This window comes from Taudactylus pleione, unplaced genomic scaffold (assembly GCF_031769625.1).
Source record: "Taudactylus pleione unplaced genomic scaffold, aTauple2 ptg000170l, whole genome shotgun sequence".
In the NCBI taxonomy this organism is placed as follows: domain Eukaryota; kingdom Metazoa; phylum Chordata; class Amphibia; order Anura; family Myobatrachidae; genus Taudactylus; species Taudactylus pleione.
The window spans coordinates 6500406-6521023 of record NW_028284572.1 but is presented as its reverse complement, the minus strand read 5'-3'; the positions used below and the strand labels follow the sequence as shown (position 1 = coordinate 6521023).

The window sequence follows — 20618 nt, the reverse complement described above, 5'->3', positions numbered from 1 at the left end:
TCTTTCCACCTAGTACTTAATTAATTAGCTATGAAATTATATTACAAGTGACGTTAGGGGTTTATATTCTGATTTGTTATTTCTATTTGGATTACTGCAGGAAAAAAGATCTCATTGGGTGGTAATGTGACTCGCCTTAATAGCGAACATGGGCCCTCATTCAGAGCCGTACGCTCTGAGCAGAGCGCACGCTCTGAATGAGGGCCGGGCTCCATTTTCATGGAGCGTCCTCCTGGACGCTCGTATAGCTGTGGGTCACCACCCACAGGCTATACGAGCGTGCATTGTGATGGTCGCGATGGTCGAGACCATCGCGACCATCGAATTTGCGAGCCGGAGCCTGCGGTTGAGGTTTTCAACCGCAAGCTCCGGAGTGATTTTGGCTCTATCAGAGCCAAAATCACTCCCACTGACATCACTAGTGATGTCAGTGGGCCGGCTTCTGACGGGAGGCGTTCCCGTGGGAACGCCCCCGTCAGGGAGGCACGCCCCCGGCACGCCCACCAAAGGGGGCGTGCTGTCAATCAACATTGACAGCATGCCCCCTTTGATCGGACACAACGAGCGAAGGACTTTCCTTCGCTCGTCGCGTCTGGCGCATGCGCACGACGGAGCTCCCTCCGTCGTGCGCATGCTCAGTCCATAACATCGACCCACTTGCGAGCGGACAGCCGCTCGCGAGTGGGTCTGAATCAGGCCCATGATCAAGCATCATACACAATGATTTGGTTTAAACAATCATACAAATTTTGTATGCCTGACGTAGATATACTGCTGTGTTCTGAGTTGGACGCATGTTGAGGAGTATATAAGATTCAATATGCAGATGTAAGTCTGTACTTATTTTTACACAAAATGTGTCAAACGCTAAATGAGATACATTATGTTGTATGTGTCAAACACTAAATGAGACATTATATTGTCAGGGCTGTACATTTTATAAAATAAAGGTTATTTAATATAGTGAAGCAAAATGAAGAAGATTCAAAAGCAGAACTTTAAACACTGTATTTCTATAATTATTTTTATTATTATTATTATTATTATTATATTTTATTTATAAGACACTACAAAGTGTACACAATGTTGTACATAGAGGGATGACAATACACATATACAAAATTAAAAAATATACAATACAGAGTTATACCATGACCAAACAGCTACGAGCTAAACAAGTACATAACAAATCATGCATATAATAATAACTAATGAGAACAGTGAGCATAGATGGACACATAAAAGCAGAATAATAAATGTATGGAAGAAATTAGCAGAACAAATCACAATTCTGCATAAGACATAACAGGAGCAAAGGAGGAGGACAGAAAGTGGATAGACATGAGAACATAGTATGGGGGGCCCTGCCTGTGAGAGAGGTAGAGGGTGGTGAGAGACAATAGGAGCTACAGTAGAGTCATTAAACTTAATGGTCCAGGCAGTTAGCAGAGGATGTGGAATTTAAACAGTTTAGTGGATTCTAGTGGTGAGAGGGTGGGTTAAAGTAGGGTATGGATGAGAAGGGGGAGAAAGCGATGCAAGGAAGAGACATTGCATAGGAGGGAGGAGAGTAGGAGGAAGGTAGGGCAGAGTGGAGTGACATGAAGAGCAATAAGTATAGTACATAGTAATTCAGATTAATTACATGGTGATACAGATGAATAACATAATAAACATCCTGAAAAACAACACCTTGCAACTTGTGCAGTACTAGCTGGTGCTAACAGTTTCCCTTGGTGCAACGTCATGTGCTCATGGGGTGGGACCAGCACAGGGCACAATGCCACCTTGTTATGGAACTGCCTAACCTCTAATAGTAATCAGTGTAATAATTGTGTATTATGTGAAACCTGTAACCCACACAATTATTATAGGGATAGATCAGCAGACAATATTTTGCACATGATATATATATATATATATATATATAATCTACAGTATATACATAGATGAATATGGACGGCGGCACTCATAGGACTTGAAATGATGCAAGTAGAAGGTCGGTTAACTTCTAACGTTTCAATCTCATTTAATCGCGATTTTCCTCAGAGACCAACGTAACATGACATACATTAAACATATATAGAGAAAATCAAACTCGCCCAGGTGTTACGTGTTGCACCACCGGCGAGGATGCGGGGCGTGGAGAGAGACGTCAACAATTGTGCAGAACTGTACAGACAGCTAAATGACACTGAAGTATATAAGCAACTGGACTGTGACCCTACTGTGACTTTCAAAAAAGAGTTGGATAACATTCTACTAGAAGCAGTACATCTAAACTACATTTCTGAAAAAACTCAACTTGATCTTATGTCTGAGCACCCTGTGGTTCCTTCATTATATTCACTTCCAAAGATCCACAAAAACCTTGCCTCCCCCCGGGTAGACCGATTATCTCAGCCCGAGGGTCCATTTTTCAGCCTATTTCTAAATACTTGGATTTTTATTTACATCCACTTTTCCAACAGGAAATTTTTTTTCTTAAAGATACAACCTCTCTCCTTGTGAAACTCCAACAGTTGACCAATTTACCATCTAACCTATTGTTGTGCACCATTGACGTGGTTAACCTTTATACCAGTATTCCACACTCTGAAGGATTAACCTCCATATTTGACGGCCAATATTAACTATACGGGTCCAAATATTGATTTTTTTTTCTGGATTTGCTGAGATTGACCCTATGTAGAAATTATTTTTACTTTGACGGAAAATTATTTCTTCAACTTAAAAGTTGTAGCATGGGCTCGAATGTTTCTCCATCTTTAGCGAACATTTTTATGTTTAAGATTGGAAAACTGCTATTCCTTTATAATCCTGACTTTGCAAGGCATCTTATATTTTTGACACATTACATTGACCATTTATTGGTATTATGGTCAGGAACTCCTGTGGCATTTAACAGTGCCATGGAGCATATTAATTTACAACATCAAATTTACATGGGACTATAACTTACATCTAATACATTATCTTGATGTCAACATTAGTTGGAATGGTTACACCCTCGTGTTGGACAAATTCCACCAAAGAGGCCATAGTTTAAGAGAAGTTAACAAGGCCATGAAAAAAGCCCTTGCTAGACCTAGGGAAGAATGTTTATCGATCTCCAATCAAAAAGATGTCAAATCTAATAAAACGGTCTTTGTGGACACTTTTTCTACAATGAGTCCTATAATCAATTCAGTCATAAAGAAGCATTGGCCTTTAATCACCTCAGACCCTCATCTTCCTTGCCTACAAGACTCCAGAATAATGCCTTGTTATCGTAGAGCCCCCAACCTAAAAGATCGCTTGGTGAGAAACGATATTACAGGTTACAACTTGCTGTCAGGACCTAAGACAAATTTTTTATCTAGAAAACCTGGATGTTACAAATGTCTTGGTTGTACGACTTGTCAGAATATGGAAGCTGGTGACTACATCTCACATCCACATTCCTGGAGGAAAATCTACATTAAACATATCCTCACATGTACTAGCACATTTGTCATTTATGCAATACGTTGCCCATGCAGCCTGATATATTGTCAAAACGGTGTGCCAGTTTCGTGAACGGATGGCACAACACCGTTCAGACATTAGATTGGCACTTAATGGGAGAGAGAGTGATCAGCCAGTGGCTAGACATTTTTGCAAAAGAAAGCATACCCTGGCCACTTTAAGTTATAAAATCATGGATCATATTCCCCCACTGTCCAGAGGAGGCAATAGGGAAAAATTGCTGCTACAACGAGAGGATAGATAGATCGATAGGCTGAATTGTGTTGCTCCATATGGCCTTAATGAAAACTTATCACTCTCATGCTTTTTATAAAGAGCTGCTGGATACATTTTTGTGTTCCTATTTTCATTTAATCCTTGTCAGCATCCCCCTTTTTTTCTCTACTCATTTCTATTGACAACTTTTTAATAGTTCTTTATTCATCACTGCTGTCATGTCGTCCCCTTATTGAGATACTGCGAGTATTTTTCCATACTCTCTGTGGTTCCCTATATGTCTGTTGTTAATATGTCCCTCTTTGATTATTCTGTGATATTTAGCCTCTTGGTTATTAGGGATATTGTTTCCTCTTTTCTATTTTAACCTCTGTCTGTGGATGTTTTATGCATCCCCCCTTCTACTGCAATATTTGTTTATGGTCTGTGGCCCTGATTCAGAGCCGGACGCTCTGACAGAGCGCTCGCTTTTAATCAGGGCATCTTTTTTTTTTATGGAGTGGCCTCCTGGCCGCTCGCATTGCTGTGGGTTGCCAACCACCGCTAATGCGAGCGGCCAGGATGATGGTTGCGATGGTCAAGACCATCGTGACCATCTGGCTTGCAACGAGACCCTTGTGGTAGGGTCTCGTGGCCGCAAGCCCCAGAGAGCTTTCGGCTCACTTGTGATGTCAGTGGGGCTGCCCCCAGCTGCCCCCCCGGCCCGCCCACCAAAGGGGGCGTGCTGTCACTCAACATCGACAGCACGCCCCCTTTGGTGCGAGACCTGGAGCGATGGATTGCCCATTGCTATCCAGGTCTCGCGCATGCGCACGACGGAGCCAGCTCCGTCGTGCGCATGCACTCTGGGCCACCACCGACCCGGTTGCGAGCGCTCAGTGTTTACGACCGGGTCTGAATCAGGCCCAGTGTTCCATTTTTTGTTATTACTACTTTTTAATGTTGTTCTCTTTTTTTTGCGTATATGATTTAGAGACTATGCCGCGTCTATACTATAAATGTGTCTAGTTTTTTATAGGAATACCTATGTAGGTTCCAATCCTTGATACTACTTATGTGCGGCCCGTCTGTCATAGACCCCATCCTTTTGGGTCACGTGTTTTTTGTTTGTTGGTGGAAGATTTGTAACTATAGTTACTAGCACGCCCTCCGGCTTTGCGATGACGGAGCAGGTGAAGATGCTACTTGTTGACGTCATCTCTCCATGCCCTGTGTCCTCGCTGGCGGTGCAACACGTAACACCTGGGTGAGTTTGATTTTCTCTATATATGTATCATGTATGTCCTGTTATGTTGGTCTCTGAGGAAAATCGGGATTAAATGAGATTGAAACGTTATAAATTAACTGACCTTGTACTTGCATCATTTCCCTGGTGATTTGGCCACACCTAATGTTTTTGCTATTTTTCTGATGGGTTTGTTTTGATTTTGCAGCCTAATGATGGCTTGCTTCACTGACAGCTCTTTGGATCTCATATTGAGAGTCGACAGCAACTGATTCCAAATGCAAATGTCACACCTAGAATCAACTCCAGACCTTTTACCTGCTTAATTGATAATGAAATAACGAGGGAATAGCCCACACCTGTCCATGAAATAGCTTTTGAGTTGATAGAGTCATTACTTTTGTCTCCTTAAAAAGTGGGAGGCACATATAGAAACCGCTGTAATTCCTACACCGTTCACATGATTTGGATGTAATTACCCTCAAATTAAATCTGAAAGTCTGCAGTTAAAGCACATCTTGTTTGTTTAATTTCAAAGCCATTGTGGTGGTGAATAGAGGCCAAAATATGAAAATTCTGTCAATGTCCCAATATTTATGCACCTGACTATATATACATACACAAACACACACAGAATACACACAAGTGCATATGACATTTACATAATTTTGTATATATAGCCTGTATATACTACAATAATATAGCCTGCAATCCTTAATATGAATCAATATTACTTCTGAATAATTCAATCATTGTACCTTATTTACATAATGTAAGACCTATTTTCTTGAAAATGGAAAGACATATACACAGTTACAAATTACACCATATAATATATGAAACATTATTTACTTAGAATGCTCAGCTGGTTTCATTTTTCTGAGCAAAACATTTTACGACCTAGTACAATATATCAACACTGTAGAGCACAATGGTATATGGAACATAACTTCAGAGGCTTAATTACACATACTGGCCCTTGGCATCATTGTTGCTCCTGTGTACATCTCCACTGAGTTATATTGGGTACTTTCACAATAAGGAAGGCACAAATCCAGAAGAAATTTGTAAACAGATACTCCAGAACCTCTATTACTGTAATCATGCTTGCACCACAAAACAAGCCTAGCTGTCCACCCACTTCAGCTGCAAGAAAGCAAGGGAAAAGGACAGGTTATACTCCTTACTTAAGTTATTAAATATATTTTCTATAATATCACTCAGCTGGTTACATGTATTCAAAGAGAAATAGGGACCTCATCCACATATTAGCAATTTAGAGATGTTTTCAAACTTCTACATATCTTTATGCAATGTTTACTAAATATATGTATTATTATTATTATTATTATTATTATTTTAATCTAGTTTCTTCCTGTGTTTTGCATCAGTAATGGGTAATGTGGCTCTAACATTTACTACTAACACAAGCCATGTACACTATGATAATTTATTATTCATGGAATAAATCAAGTGCATCTAGCGGAATCACAGGTTATTCAGAGGTGACTGTAAGCAGAGATCCTTCTGATGGATAGATTTGGTGAAAATGTGATAGTGATGGCAGTGTCGTCACTAGGGGGGTGCAGGCAGCACTGGGTGGTACCATCCGATGGGCCTCTGCTAATTTGTTGTCACTCCCTTGGATGGTGTCACCAAGCAGCGGTACGCATGTCATCCATTGCGCAGGGAGAGGCTGGTGGCTGCAGCGTGAACGGGGTGTGGCTTCTTTGGCTAAGGCCACGCCCCTTTTGCTGGTGTCACATGGTATAGTGACACGAATGATGACAGAGGTAGTGCGGTGCAGCAGCATACAGTAGTAGATCCGGCTACCTGTGAATAGAGATGGAAGTCCGCATGTATTGCTCAGCATACAATGCGGACACATCTGAAACAGCCGCTTTGTGCTCAAGCAAGGGGTGGTATTCTTCACTGAGACAAAAATCACATTGCAAGTGCATCCTGGTTTCTTTATTCAAACAACAATTATTTATTATTTAATGGTTTATAAATCAGGACTCACAGAGAAGTTCAGTTGATGTGAAAGCCTTCAGCTGCTTGTTTATTTTGTAATTCAACTCATGGTATTTAATGTCAATATACACCAAATTATTCCTGTACGAAAACATTAAAATATACATTAACAAAGGGCATAACATCTGTACTTTCAATACACTGGAGTGGAAAGTAATGATATGTAAACAGTAGCTCTAATGCAGGGTAAAATGACAAAGAAAGCTATGTACTAAGCCTTGGAGAGTGATATAGTGGAGAGAGATAAAGTACCAGCCAGTCGGCTCCTAACTGCCATGTTACAGGCTGTGTTTGAAAAACGACAGGAGCTAATTGATTGGTAGTTTCTCTCCACTTTATCTCTCCCCAATGCTAAGTACATCTGCAGGGGCGTATTAAGAGACGAGGGGGCCCGTGTGCATTCCCCATCTGGGGCCCCCTCCTCTCTCCCCAGTGGCCAGCAGCAGACTGATCGCAGCAACAGTAAACTCTGGGCACTAGCTTGCGCCCATAGTCTACTCCACATGCACAGGTCACCGGATAATGGTGCTGCAGCCATTTTCCCAACTAATTCCTCACAATGCATGAGCAAAACTCTGGGAAAATGGCCACGATGGGCATTTTCTGGCAGTTTTTGCAGGGCTGGGACACCAATACTGGACCTCGGAGAGGTAAGTATGAGAATATATGGGTGCAGGGTGTGTGGTGTGAGCCCCCCTGAACCTAGGGGGGCTCATGTGCACCGCACGCCCTGCACCCATTATAGATACGCTCCTGTACATCTGCCCCAATATGAGCCCTCATTGTTTACAAACACTAAAAGAAATAAATATGTCAATTGCGAAAGGAATAAGATGGCCAATAATTTAGATGCTACCTAATTAAAAATTGTATTTGTGAACGCTGTTTCAGTCTCTTCAGGCATAAGTCACATGTTACTATTTACTACCATGCAGTGATAGCACAAAAGTGTTATTGCCACGTAACTTAGCAATATCACATTCGTTATTGTGATGATTTGGGGGCTCCTCTGACGTCTACATTATCATCCCTGGGTCACACCACAGTCAAAATACAAATCTCATCACCGTTCTGTTTCTAAAAACCCACAGATCTTTTTATTCTCTCGGTATAGTGAACATTTAATTGTGACCACAAGGTCGAAATTAAACATCATGGGATTGTACTATTGTGCTAGTACTGTACTTTCTTAAATACAGCCAGATGTTTTAGAAACACCATTGACATATACTCTAAAAAGGGTGGCAGCACTGCAGCTGGCATGAGTTGGCAAAGGATAAAAGGCAGGAGATAGTATCCTGTGGATATTGAACAATTCTGCAAATAACTGGGGTTGAAGCTGCAGCTTTTGCCAGATTGACCAAAAATTCACCAATTTTTTGCATTGAAATGAATTTTGTACTAACAGACTGGTAGAGCTCTCACAGACTACTTGCTCTTTTGAGAGCCTATGGAGGGTGGCCAAACAGCCGGGATCATCAAGACCACCCCTGCAAAAATTCAGTACCCAGTGTGACCTTGCAAGAACGTCTCTATCCCTCAGTGAACATTCATGCGCAGCTGTTACTGGTAAGAGCTGCAAATGCGCACTCTACAGTGTCAATGAGACATAAGATCAGTTAGGGGGTGGAGGGCACTTTGGGTGTGACTGATTCAACCTGTCATTTAAATTGTATATATAAATATATTAGCTTAACCAGTTACTGTTTACCCTGTTGTGTGGTGTTTAATAAAAGGTAGCGCTGTACCTTTGCTGCATACTTTCTGACTTTAATTATCTCCTCTCTCGGAGAAGCCCGGAGAGGAGATGCAGCTGACAGCGTCAGTGGCAGGGACCGGGCTCTCCACGTCATTAGGTCCTGCCCCCTTCATGGCAAAATGCAGCTATTTGCGAGTCCAAGGAGGGGGCAGTACTCAATGATGTGATACGCGTAATTTTAGCCCCGCCCCTCCGTACGGACTTGCAAATTCCCTGTATGATCTGCCCATCCTGCCCACTTCACTAAGGAGATCCACCTACTCTTCCAGGGGTGCAGGGGAACCCCCCACAAAGTACCTCCATAGTACATCTGGGGGATACTTAATTTGTGCGGGTATCCCCCAAAGTATGCTTTGCTGTTGTACGCTCCTGTGCAGGGGTTAAAGTGTGCCGGAATGGGGTGGAACTGCGTTCCGTCACTTCTATTTGGAGACTGAACCAGTTCCGCCTCCTCTGGCCCATCTAACCCCGGTGCTGCAGGGGGTCTCCATTTGCCTGGACGCTAGCTGAGATTTTGTTACCAGCGGGAGCCCGGCTCCCTCCCCGCAGCGCAAGTCGGAGGCTGGAGCTCACGCTTGAGCTCCGGCTTCCGGCTCCCCCCACGGGCACTATGGGAAGGACATCATGACATCTCTCCCACAGTTCAGCGGAGTGGCCAGGCGGACCAGAGGCAGCGGACGCAGGATCAGGGCTGAAGGTAATATTTTTTTTTGTGTAAGCAGCTTCATCTTGGGGAAATAACTACTGGGGGAATTTACTCAGATGCATTACTATTGGGGGCATTTACTTGGGTGCATTGCTATTGGGGGCACTACTACTTGGGGCATTTACATGGGGGCATTACTACTGGGGGCATTACTATTAGGGGCACTACTACTGGAGGCATTTACTCGGGGGCACTACTATTGGGGGCACTGCTACTGGGGGCATTACTACAGTGTGCATTACTATTTGCACTACTACAGTGGGCATTACTATTGGCACTACTACAGGGGGCATTACTACTGGGGGCATTACTTCTACAGGCGGCACCACTCCTGGAGGCACTGCATAAGGGGCACCACTACTGGGGGCACTGAATAAGGGACACTATCACTGTGGGCACTGCATAAGGGTACTACCACTACTGGGGGCACTGCATAAGGGGCATTACTGCTGTGGGCACTGCATAAGGGGTACTACCACTACTAAGGGCACTGCATAAGGGGCACTACCACTACGAGGGGCACTGCATAAGGGGCAGCAATACTATGGGCATTACATAAGGGGCACTACTGCTGTGGGCATTATATGTAAGGGGCACTACTGCTGTGGGCATTTTATAAAGGGCACTGCTACTGTGGGAATTATATATATTAGGGGCACTACTACTGTGGGCATTGTGTATAAGGGGCCCAAATGTTGCCATTGTGTAAAAGGGGCACTGCTGTGTGTCATACATGAATTAGGGACACTACTATGTGGTGTGATGTGAATCAGGAATGAATCAAGATTGTGCTACTGTATGGCGTAATTTGAATTGGGAATACTATTGTGTGACCACGCCCCTTTTTTGGCAACCTCCTACGGCACTCGCTAGGTGTAAACCTATAAAGCTGCTGGGGTACAGTGCTGCTGTAGACACGTCTTTGTTTTTAAGTTTTGCAAATGTAAGTTCACAGATAGACTATTGCTGGAGATACTGTAGCCGTTTCTTTCTTCCTATGTTTCTTTATTAATGGGCGTTACAGCACGAAAGCCATTTATAGATAAGACGAAGCCTTATATCCTGCGAAAACCCCAGTTTTCACTGGAGATAGGGCTTTTCACTACTTAATAACTAGACCTGAAAGTTTATGGTTTCTTTTTGCCTCTCATATAAGTTAAATAAGTTGTATTCTTTGCTAACTGAACAATTACATTTTATTTTCAATAAATGCTGTGATATTAGATTAAGTACATTTTTGTAAATATAATAAAATGTATTCAATAACATTATATAAAATGTGATACATTAATGGCGCTTCCTTTGTAGATCATACATTTTCTTATCTAGTAAATTGTTGTACAAGGTTTTTTTCCTCAGGTTACACGTTAAAAATCAATAGATGGCTCATTTAGAAAAAGGCAGCTGATATTTGTCACTCAGTCTACGTAATTTAGGTTACTTAAGCACTTAGTGATAGAACAATGTTTTATACATTAACTTGGTTGAATGTGTGGCAACTTAGGCTTCCTATGTTTACAGACAGTAAAATCCCAACCTGAGAAAATCTAGGGTCAATGGACAAGTTAGAGATTTCTTTTTGGAATCAATAAGAGGACATGTACTGTATAATTACCAGGATTAAAGCAACAACACAAGAACTGTAATTTTAGTCTGTTTAAATGTTCATTTACCTCATGTATGTGGAACTTTTACCCAGTTTGCTAGAGAGATAATCTGCAGCCTTTTCACTTGGAAACGTAGAATAAGAGAGTGTAGTAGGGTAATCTGTCTCTTCACAAGGAACAGGACAAGTAGAATTGTAGGTTCCTACACTACATAGCTCATCCTTCTCAATGTTATCTGCAGGTAAAGAGCATATCAGATATTTGCAGATTATGATACAGGATATTCTGCTTTCTTTTAGTCACTTAGGGGTCTATTTACTAAGCAGTGTTAGGAGACAGAGTGAAAAGTGATAAGGTGCCAGCCAATCAGCTCCTAACTGCCATCTCATAGGCTGTGTTTGAAAAATGATAGTTGGGAGCTGATTGGCTGGCACCTTATCACTTTTCACTCTGTCTCCTAACACTGCTTAGTAAATAGACCCCTAAATCATTAAGATTAGCCAAGATATGTACAACCATTTATAAATAATCACATTCTAAGGGGAGATGTACTAAGCCTTGGACAGAGATAAAGGGAAGAGAGATAAAGTACCAACCAATGAGCTCCTGTCACCTTACAGGCTGTGTTTGAAAAATGACAGGAGCTGATTGGTTGGTACTTTATCTCTCTCCATTTTATCTCTCTCCAAGGCTCAATACATCTACCCTAAAATGTGATCTGGCCACGATATTAGCAACCAAAATCGCATTGCAGTATGTGATAACATCACCTGAATGTATTAAATAGCACAGACAGGGGACTTCAAAATGTGCCTGTCCCTATAATGTGCTGAGAGTGAAGTGATAGTCTCGTCACTCCTCTTTCGGGACTTCTGTGCATGTGCGGTCTATTGGTCATGCATGTGTGACTACCCCGAGGACGGTTTCCGAGAAAACCTCTCTCTGTAAATGTTGCAAAGTGTAGCTGATAGGCTACAGCGGCTAATGTATTCCGGACCTTAGTAAATTTGACATGTTCGCAATCTCAAAGAAACCTGTGGGGGTTGTGCCTATTGTCAGAAATGGAGGGACCGCAGCAGATATCGGAGATCTGGGGGATATTCAAAATGTGTGAATATGCTGCAAATATTTAATAATAAATTGGCCCCTATATAAGAGTCGTTAGTTTTTTTGTGATTTGCTTCTATTAGTTAGCCGGTTACTAGTTAGATTAGCTTTTGTTGAGGTTGTGATTGGAAAACATTTAGCCTATAGTGTTATGTGGGGGCGTTCCTGCCTGCGCTGATATATAAGGTCCATTTGAACTTACAGATGTGTCCTGCTACATCTTTGCCCATAGCATTCTGGCTTCCTTGCCGCGGCATGTCAATACTCGTTATGGCCTGGTGTGGCATACTGTATGCCGTGATAGACTATACGCCATGTAGTACACAGTTTAACCACTGGATGGCGAATGCTCCACGGATGAAAACTACAGTACTAAATACAATATTGTAGCAGTGCACGGTGATCCGTGAGGTGTTGGCCAATCATGTTCAGGCAGTGTAAACAGTCACTCCATCAGGTGCTTGAAATTATCACTTTGTGTCAAGACTAAACCACTATAGACATTATACTCATTAAGGGACGTCCATACAGACAGACATACTGTACACAATAAGTGTAAGAGCTGCTATGTTTACGAAATGACTTTGCTCCCTAAGGACCGAAATTGCCACCGAAGAGCATGGCACAAATCGCAGTGTGTAACACTTTCATACTGTAGGCAGCTTCCCCACCCTCACTCCTCTGGGAGATTTATGATGAATCACTCATGCTGGCTTAGGTTTGGGGGGAAGAGCTCCCCTCACTCCTCTGGGAGATTTATGATGAATCACTCATGCTGGCTTAGGTTTGGGGGGAAGAGCCCCATCCAGTAATATATTGTCTATAACGGTCTAATGCAGCTTGGTGGCATTACATAGAGATGAAGGGAGGGGGAAAGTGCAGAGGAATGCCTAATGTTGAGCAGAGTCCTTTAACAGTATTGAACCTGAAATGATATCTCTTTATGAAAAACTGCCGGTGCTTCTTTAGGCCAGGTGTCTTTACACCATGTAGCGACAGAGGGCCTGATTCAGACCCGCTCGCGAGCACTGAGCACTCGCAAGCGGGTCGATGCTGGCCAAGTGCGCATGCGCACGAGGTAGCCGGCTCCATCGTGCTCATGCGCGAGACCCGCATAGCGATGGGCAAGCCGTCGCTATGGGTCTCGCTATAAAGGGGGCGTGCTGTCGATGTTGCGTGACAGCACGCCCCTTTGGTAGGCGTGCCGGGGGCGTTGCTGCCCAGACGGAGGCGTTCCCATGGGAACGCCTACCGTCTGGGGCCGGCCCCACTGACATCACAAATTATGTCAGTGGGAGTGGTTTTGGCTCTGATAGAGCCAAAAGCACTCCAGGGCTTGCGGCAACGAGACCCTACCACAAGGGTCTCGTCGCAAGCCCGCAAGACCATCGCGACCATCTTTTTGGCCGCTCGCTATGGCTGTGGGTGGTCACCCACAGCTATGCGAGCGGCCAGGAGGCCGCTCTAAAAAGAGAGAGGAAGGGCACTGATTCAGAGCGAGCACTCTGAAAGAGCATCCGGCTCTGAATCAGGCCCAGTATACGGAACGGATGGCCCGTAATGAGTACAATATAATGCCTATAGCGGTTTAGAGTAAAATGCTAGGTGGCATAACAGAGAAATTAAAGGTGTTGGCAAGTTCGGAGCAATGTATTAAGTTCGGCAGAGTACCTTAATATTATTGAACTTGAATTCCTCTGTCTTTATGAAATGCTGTATGTGCATCTTCACACCAACGTAGATATGTATTCTTATAATACACAGGACTCACACACCAAATGATTTAATCCTTTTATAAGCTTGTATAGTAGATAAAAAAAAATAAAAAAAATAATGATTTACAAAATTATATTGTTCCTTTCCAGGCCTCGAACCCAAGGTGCAAGCTTTGGAAAGCACTCACCTTACCCACTCGCCTACGCAAGCCAGCCATAGCAGCTGCTAAACCTATTGTGTATGTCATGTCTAACGTGCATCTTTACACCAACATGTACAATACAATGTCAATAGTGGTTTATAGTCTAATGAAGCTAGGTGTCATAACATGGAGATGAAGGGATGAAGAAAGTGCAATGCATAAAGTTGAGCAGAGTACTTTAAAAGTATTGAACCTGAAATGATCTCTCTTTAAGAAAAATTGCCCATGCATCCTTAAGCCAGGCGTCTTTTCACCATGTACCGTCAATATACCGAACGGACAGCCCATAATTAATACATTACAATGTCTATAATAAATAATTGAATCCTTTATAACACAGTCAACTGCAGCTCTGCATTCATGACAAAACGCAGTTCAATACTACTGTATAGTCTAACAAATGACAGCCAATCAGCAGGCGGCACTACAGAAGTTTCGCCGGCTATTTGACGCTTGCGCAGTGCAGTTTAGGAAAAGCAAAATTTGGTGGACAGAAAGTTGTATTACAGACTCTGGCTTTTGAAGTGCTCCAGTGCATTATGTTGTGCCTTACTGCAGCATGATGTGGTATAAGTACGCCAAGCAAGGGCACGGCAGGGTGCGAATAGCATGGCGCACTACATGGCGTATGGAGAAAAGATGTAGCAGGACACGACTTTTGTTAGCTCACATGTTTGTGTATTTTCTATACAGCTCTTGTTCCTTTGTTTTCTAGCTCCTCCCCTCTTCATTTCCTACTTTTATTGTTCTGCTTTCCTTTGCCTCCTTTTGCCCATTTTTTAGACAGGCCATGCCAGTATTGCCCATTATTTAGACAATTTTCATGTTATAGGCCCAGCAGGTACAGTACAATTGTGAGGATGTTTTCTTTTTGGCACAGTTGTGCAGGATAAGACTGAAGGGGATGTAGGTATCAGAGGGCGGACGGCATGCAGCTGGTCTGAATCCCGATGCTGGAAGTCCGACACGGGACTTAAGGTAGGCGTTGAAATACCAACGCCTATCTTAATCTCCAGATGCCGGAGAACACAGACAGACGCCAGCCCGAACCAGGTAAGTCCGGGGCATCTTAGTTGTTAGCCGCAGGGGAGGAGGGTTGGGTTTAAGGACCATAGCAGGGTTAGCGTTAGGTTTTGGGGAGGGGGGGAGTTATGGTTAAACACCCCTAGGGGGGTGAGTTGGGGTTAGGCACCACTGGGGAGGGGTGTTAGGATTAGGCACTAAAAGGGGAGGGTTAGGTTTAGGCATAAAGGGGGGAGACTTAGGTTTAGGCACTAATGGGGAAGGTTAGGGTGTGGGTGGGGAGGGTTAGGGTTAGGCTTCAAGAAGGGAGGGTTAGGTTAGGGGGAGAAAGGGGAGGGTAAGTTTACTTACCGGACCACTGTCAAGATACCAACCATGGATGCTGCTGTCGGTATTTTGACAGGAGGCATCCCGACAGCCAGCATTACATACCGATTATGGCTGAAGGTCCTATTTTCTGTCTTTAATATCTAGGGATTGCGGGGCTGCCATCTTCTTGCTGATAAAGTTCAACAGTTGTTGGTGCTGATCAGCATTTGTTTAAATTTAGATACAGTAGGGTTAGGCCGCGTCAGATAGGGTTAGGCCGCTGATGGGATGTTTTAATTTTGCATGTCGCATCATCCCGATGAGGCGTGTTTTTGTTTTCGGAAATTGTAGAGAGCAACAGCTGGGGTTGCTAAGCCGCATCATACTGGAGATCAAGAATGATCTGTGAGTGAGGGCCTCCTTTTAATTTAATTTTGAGCTGCTGTGGCCATCACATTAATTGGCAAATTCCTCCCTGCAACTCTTTACTGATGCGGCTGGCTCTTGGAGCATAGGATTATGGTACCCACTCTTTTCGTATGGAAGCGGCTACTTGCGCAGCGGCTTGCGGGCTATCTTCATCGGCCATTGAAGAGCTTGGCCAATGGAAATCATATGCTTTTAAATCCTATGGGCCTGATTCAGAGATGGAAGCAATGGCGATTTTCACGCAAATCGAGATTAAAAAAATGGGGTGTGAAGGGATTGTCCTTCGTGGTTACCCTTAATTCAATTGTCATAAACACATTGGTCCATGGGAGGCACATGTCAGATTTTCTTTCAGAAATGAACGATTTTTCAAAGAAAATCTGACCGTGTGCATGCACCTTTACTGTGGCTTAATGAAAGAGAGGCCTAACTGTGCCATAATGTGTAAGGAACCTTACTGTGACATAATGTAAAGGAGGCCTTACTGTGGCATAATGTATATGGGGCATTACTGTGGCATAAATGTATAAGGGGCATTACTGTGGCATAATGTATATGGGGCATTAATGTGGCATAATGTATAAGGGGAATTACTGTGACTTAATGTATAAGGGGCATTACTGTGGCATAATGTGTTGTAACTAGGGGCATTACTGTGTTGCATAAAGTGTTAAAAGGGTCATTAATGTGTGGCATAATGTGTTATAAGGGGCATTACTGTGTCACAAAACCACACACCCTTTTCGTCCTCTATGTTGTATTTTTTGGGGGGGCACCAAATCAATGGCCTTGCCCCGGGTTACAAAAATCCTAGTTTTGGCCCTGATATATATATATATATATATATATATATACACAGTATAAATACAGTATATAAGGGCACAGTTGTGCCCTTATATTAAGGCTGCGGGTAAAAACTTAAATTCTCCCATAGAGAATTCCGGAGGGGGGGCATGGTGTTTAAGGGCTACACCTCAAAAGCTATTGGAGGTACCAAGCTGAAATTTGGCACGAGTGGGTAGAATTGTCGCTCGGTGTTGCATGCCAAATTTCATGGCAAAAACATAAAAATTTAGGACTTGGGAGCAATCTAAAGTTCCAACTGTCGCATTTTTCTGACATTCTCAATTAGGACCACTTTTCTGCTGTAGCCTATGGGTTTTTTTTGGGAAGGCATAACTCAGGGTAGGGGGCGAATTTAGACTTGGGGTTTGTTTTATTAGGTGGCTATTGTGCCAGGGTATGTGCTTTTGGGGTTCAGGTAAATTAGAAAGTTACAGTTTTTAAACTATTACCTCAAGAATGCGCCATTGAATAGAAAATACTTTTCGACTTCAGCCGCAGTAGGAGCCTCCAGCAGGGGTGCTGGGGATAGCCCCGAGCGATCAGCCTGGGGTGCCCTGGAGAGGGGGACCCCTTTATTGGGGGGGTCCCCAGCTCCCCAGGGATACTCGGCCTGGGCTGACTAGCAGTCAGGGGTGATGCTGCGACTGGGGGGGCACAGAGAAAGGGCTCCCCTGACTGTGGTATCACACCCCCGCTAGAAAGAGTCCGGTGCTGGTTCTGGTAAATACTGGGGGACCGTACACATTTTTTCCCCCTGTATTTCCAGAACCAGGGCCGGCTCAGAGCCCAGTGCTGGTTGCGCTGAATACGGGGGACCCGTACGTCATATATCCCATGTATTTTGGCAAGCAGGATTGGTTCTGAAAAGCATGGTGCTGGTTGTGCTTAATACGGGGGACCCCTACGTCATTTGTCCACTGTATTATATAAATATATATATATATATATCATTATTTAATTATATTAGTGGTTGGGATAGCTAACATACCTAACTCCTGTTAGTCATATAAACTAAGGACTCTATTATTATGGTGACACAAGAATACAGTGGCAAACACAGGATTTTGAAAGGGGGGTTTCCAAATAATCGCCCGCCCGCCCCCCCCCAGCAGTAGAATAATATGGCACCTGGCTGCATTAAAAAAAAAAAATACTGGGACTCCCAGCCCCCGTCACCCTACCTACCCCCCCCAGCAGTAGAATAATATGGCACCTGGCTGCAGTCACAAAAAAAAAAATACTGGGACTCCAAGCCCGCTCCCCACCCCCCCACAGCAGCAGAATAGCAGTAGCAGTAGAATATAAGTAGAATATAATAAGGGGGGGGGTGGCCGGGCAGTGGGGGCTGGGAGTCCAAGTATTTTTTTTTTTAATGGTGCCGCACCAAAAATACTCGGCCCGCCGGCCCGCCCAAAAGATCCCCGGCGCTCCCCCGACACATACTGGCAGCTTCAACAATTCGGCGGCCACTTACATCTTGCGGCCGCCCGGCGCCGAACTCAGCTCCGGAGGCGCGGCAGTCCACAGAGCGCCGCTGACAGCTGAGAGGCGCTGATGTCACGGTGCCTGCCTGGGAACTGGCTGGGAGGGGCTTGCGCTCTGCAGCTCCCCCTAAAGCCAGCCCAGGCAGTGTCACAGTATTTCTTTAAAAAAAAAATATATATTATTAAGCAGCGCTGCTCGCCGCGTCGAACAGGGGGGGTTTCCAGGGACTCGGAAACCCCCCTTGCGTGCGCGGGTGGAATAGGTATGATTTCTATACTTACAGAGAGTAGGTAATACACAGTTAGAAAACCGCTGAAGGTCACATTCTTTCCCAATACCTGTGATAAAATGAATACATAAAAATTACAATGTGCATTATATACATAAGGCTACAGTTCACATGTATTACTATGGTTATACCTACAATTTGCATATCTGAATTACTCAGTGTCATAGTACATACAGCATACCTCCCAACTGTCCCGCATTCAGCAGAACAGTCCCGGTTTTTTGGGACTGTCCCGCTGCCCCACCCGCGGACTGCAGTGTCCCGCGGTGGTGGTGGGGGGGTTGGGGGGAGCACGCACCACTGCTTTGCATAGCAGCAGGTAAGGAGAGCGAGAATAGATGCCGTGTGCATCTATTCACAGTGCGGGGAGGAAGCCCGTGGGCAGCCCAGCATCTCGGAGATGCTGGACACGCCCATTAGTGATGTAAATGGGGACGTGCTGCTAGGCCTTTACGGACAGGCCACTGCCCATTTTCCGGGAGCGCGCCTCCGGCGCACGGAAGTCCCGGGCTATAAATGTCAAATGTTGGGAGGTATGCATACAGTATTATTGTTGATATTAATTTAAATACTGTATAACATCAAAAATCAATGGCTTTCAACTTGATATCATTTGAGCCTGATACTCGAAAGCATTGTAGTTATTTTCTTAAATGTATTACCTGGCAGAAGGAAAGGTAAACACCCACATTTCTGTTGTATATAAGATGACTTGCATTCTTGTAAGCATCCATAAGTGCTGTAGACATCATGGTATGCCAACATTAGATCAGGATTACAATCACCCCAAGGATATTCTTGCAAAATTGTCTGCAAAGAGTGCAACAGACAGTGATTCCAAGTACAATATATTTATGTTTTTTAAACAGTTGCACCATGGCTTGAGGTGGCTTAGAAGTTAAAGCACAAATATAAATGAATAGACCTACAAATAAATAAGGCTCAATACTATTATCCACGACTATGGACCTGATTCAGACCTGCTCGCAAGCGGCCGCTCGCTCGTACGCAGAGCGAGTGAGAAAATGTTAATGAATGCCTTCGCACGGGTGCTCGCCCACAACCAAACTGACAGCCATTCTACAATGCACCTCCTATAGCTAGCGAGCGATACAAGCTAGCGAACGAGCCACTCGTTTTTTTTTGTTTGTGACGGTTGCACTTGCAGGTTATTTTGCTGCTGCAAACATGTCATGTTTCGATTGTCTATCTGTTTAACACAGCATTTGTTAATTGCTTGATGTCAATTATTTAATTAATTAACTTAAGTATTGGGGAAATGTTGGCTTTGTTGTTTTTTTTATTATGTCACTAAACTTTATTGGTTTATTTTTTCCCCCTGTACGTTAACATATGTGAACCATTAAACTTAACTAGCCAATCATATTTTTTTTAGCACATGTATAATTTGTGTTTACTGCAGTGGTTCCCAAACTGTGCGCCGTGGCACCCTGGGGTGCCTCAGGTTGGTGGTCCAGCACCAAATCAAATTATTTATGGTCAATGTAATTTAAACACGTGGACAAACAGAAGCACAAACCTGTCCACCACCACATAACTGAACCTAAGGATGACAGGTAAGCTCAATTTACTTCACTAAATTTTTTTCTGGCTTTCTCAATAACAAAATTTGGGCTTAGGGGTGCCGTGAAAACAATGCTGATACTTTAGGGTGCTGTGATTCAAAAAAGTTTGGGAACCACTGGTTTACTATTAAAATCGTCATTGCCATCATGAGAGCAGCAGCGTTCACACCGTGAGCTGGCCATTTTGGTCGAAGTTATGGACCGGCGCTTGGCCACTCTATTCCCCCCCCCATCCACAACCGAGAAAAAAGAGAGGCGTACCTGGAGGTGCGCCGTCGCCCGCATATGGCGGAGTACAGGAGGAGCATTGCTCAATTGGAAAAGCGGTGGTCCGATTTGCGTCGCCGCTCACCTGTCCCTTCTGGCTACTTTGCAGCTGCGTACACGTCAGCATAAGTATTACTTATTTAAATGATTATATTTTCAATCAATTATTATGACCCTACTGTTTTTTTTGAGTTTTCTATATCTTAGTGTACTGTAAATATGATATTAACCAGTAATGTATGTTGCAACTATTGTACAGTATGGCCCTACTGTACTTTATATAATTGTCAGTATGTAAGCTATTT

General features: G+C 43.7%; 1 protein-coding gene across 1 annotated transcript in view; it reads right to left on the bottom strand.

Moving 5' to 3' along the window:
* Window positions 1-5933: 5933 nt before the first annotated feature.
* Window positions 5934-20618, bottom strand: part of ASIC5 (acid sensing ion channel subunit family member 5) — a 32009-nt gene continuing 17324 nt past the window's right edge. The window contains exons 6-10 of the mRNA XM_088475333.1: window positions 19123-19270; window positions 18453-18509; window positions 11121-11289; window positions 6972-7063; window positions 5934-6094 (exon numbers count right to left, since the gene is read on the bottom strand). Coding sequence (XP_088331459.1) covers window positions 5934-6094; window positions 6972-7063; window positions 11121-11289; window positions 18453-18509; window positions 19123-19270 — 627 coding nt within the window. The remainder of the gene's footprint in view (window positions 6095-6971; window positions 7064-11120; window positions 11290-18452; window positions 18510-19122; window positions 19271-20618) is intronic.